Raw genomic sequence first — 675 nt, 5'->3', positions numbered from 1 at the left:
AAGCAAAATAAATGTTGGTGGAAACTTGCCTCTGACTGACCTCTACAGTTCCAATTTTATTTATTTATTGCCTCCATGAAGCCTGAAGACATCATCACACGTGAGACAATCCTCAAAAGCCCATTCATGTCACCCAACGTAGTACGGTCCAACCCACGTGGATTCCTCGCCAGCCTGCTACAGCTTCCGCTTCTGCTTCTAACCCTTTCCCCACCCCTTTCCCATTTGGCGCCTTCTAATGACGTCAGAAGGGGCTGCCGACGCCGCAGGAAGTAGTGTTTGCGCCTGCGCTTTGCCCTGGAAGCAACTCGCCTCTGATTCTTCGGGCGTGCGATCCAGAGAGTCCCAGTCTCGTTTCTGCCGAGTGTCCCTGAACCGAGGACAATGAACCGCAGCCGCCAGGTGACGTGCGTGGCCTGGGTCCGCTGCGGCGTGGCCAAAGAGACGCCAGACAAGGTAAGGCTCGGCGTTCGGAGGTGGAGGGCGCGGACTCTGCGGCACCTTGGGTTAGGCCGGCCTGGGGAACCCGGCCCCGGAACATGCGACCCTGGCCTGGCTGGCATGACTGGCCGGGGTGAGGTCGGTTTAAGCCTGATTGTCGTGACCAGGTCTGCGGCTCCGAGGACCTGGGCGTTACCGGAGAGCAGGCCCTTCTTGGCGCGGTGTCTTGGCGTC

At 59.1% G+C, this 675-nt stretch overlaps 1 protein-coding gene across 2 annotated transcripts in view; it reads left to right on the top strand.

Moving 5' to 3' along the window:
• Window positions 1-283: 283 nt before the first annotated feature.
• Window positions 284-675, top strand: part of PWP1 (PWP1 homolog, endonuclein) — a 43,308-nt gene continuing 42,916 nt past the window's right edge. Inside the window, exon 1 of one of the 2 annotated variants that reach the window (XM_019642604.1) lies at window positions 284-456. In XM_019642604.1, the coding sequence (XP_019498149.1) occupies window positions 385-456 (72 nt within the window). In that variant the 5' untranslated portion in view covers window positions 284-384. The remainder of the gene's footprint in view (window positions 457-675) is intronic. The other variant, XM_019642605.1, reaches the window with a different exon arrangement.

This window comes from Hipposideros armiger, unplaced genomic scaffold (assembly GCF_001890085.2).
Source record: "Hipposideros armiger isolate ML-2016 unplaced genomic scaffold, ASM189008v1 scaffold_71, whole genome shotgun sequence".
NCBI classification, from domain to species: domain Eukaryota; kingdom Metazoa; phylum Chordata; class Mammalia; order Chiroptera; family Hipposideridae; genus Hipposideros; species Hipposideros armiger.
Note: the sequence above shows the minus strand (reverse complement) of the source record. Positions and strands in the feature narration are given on the sequence as shown.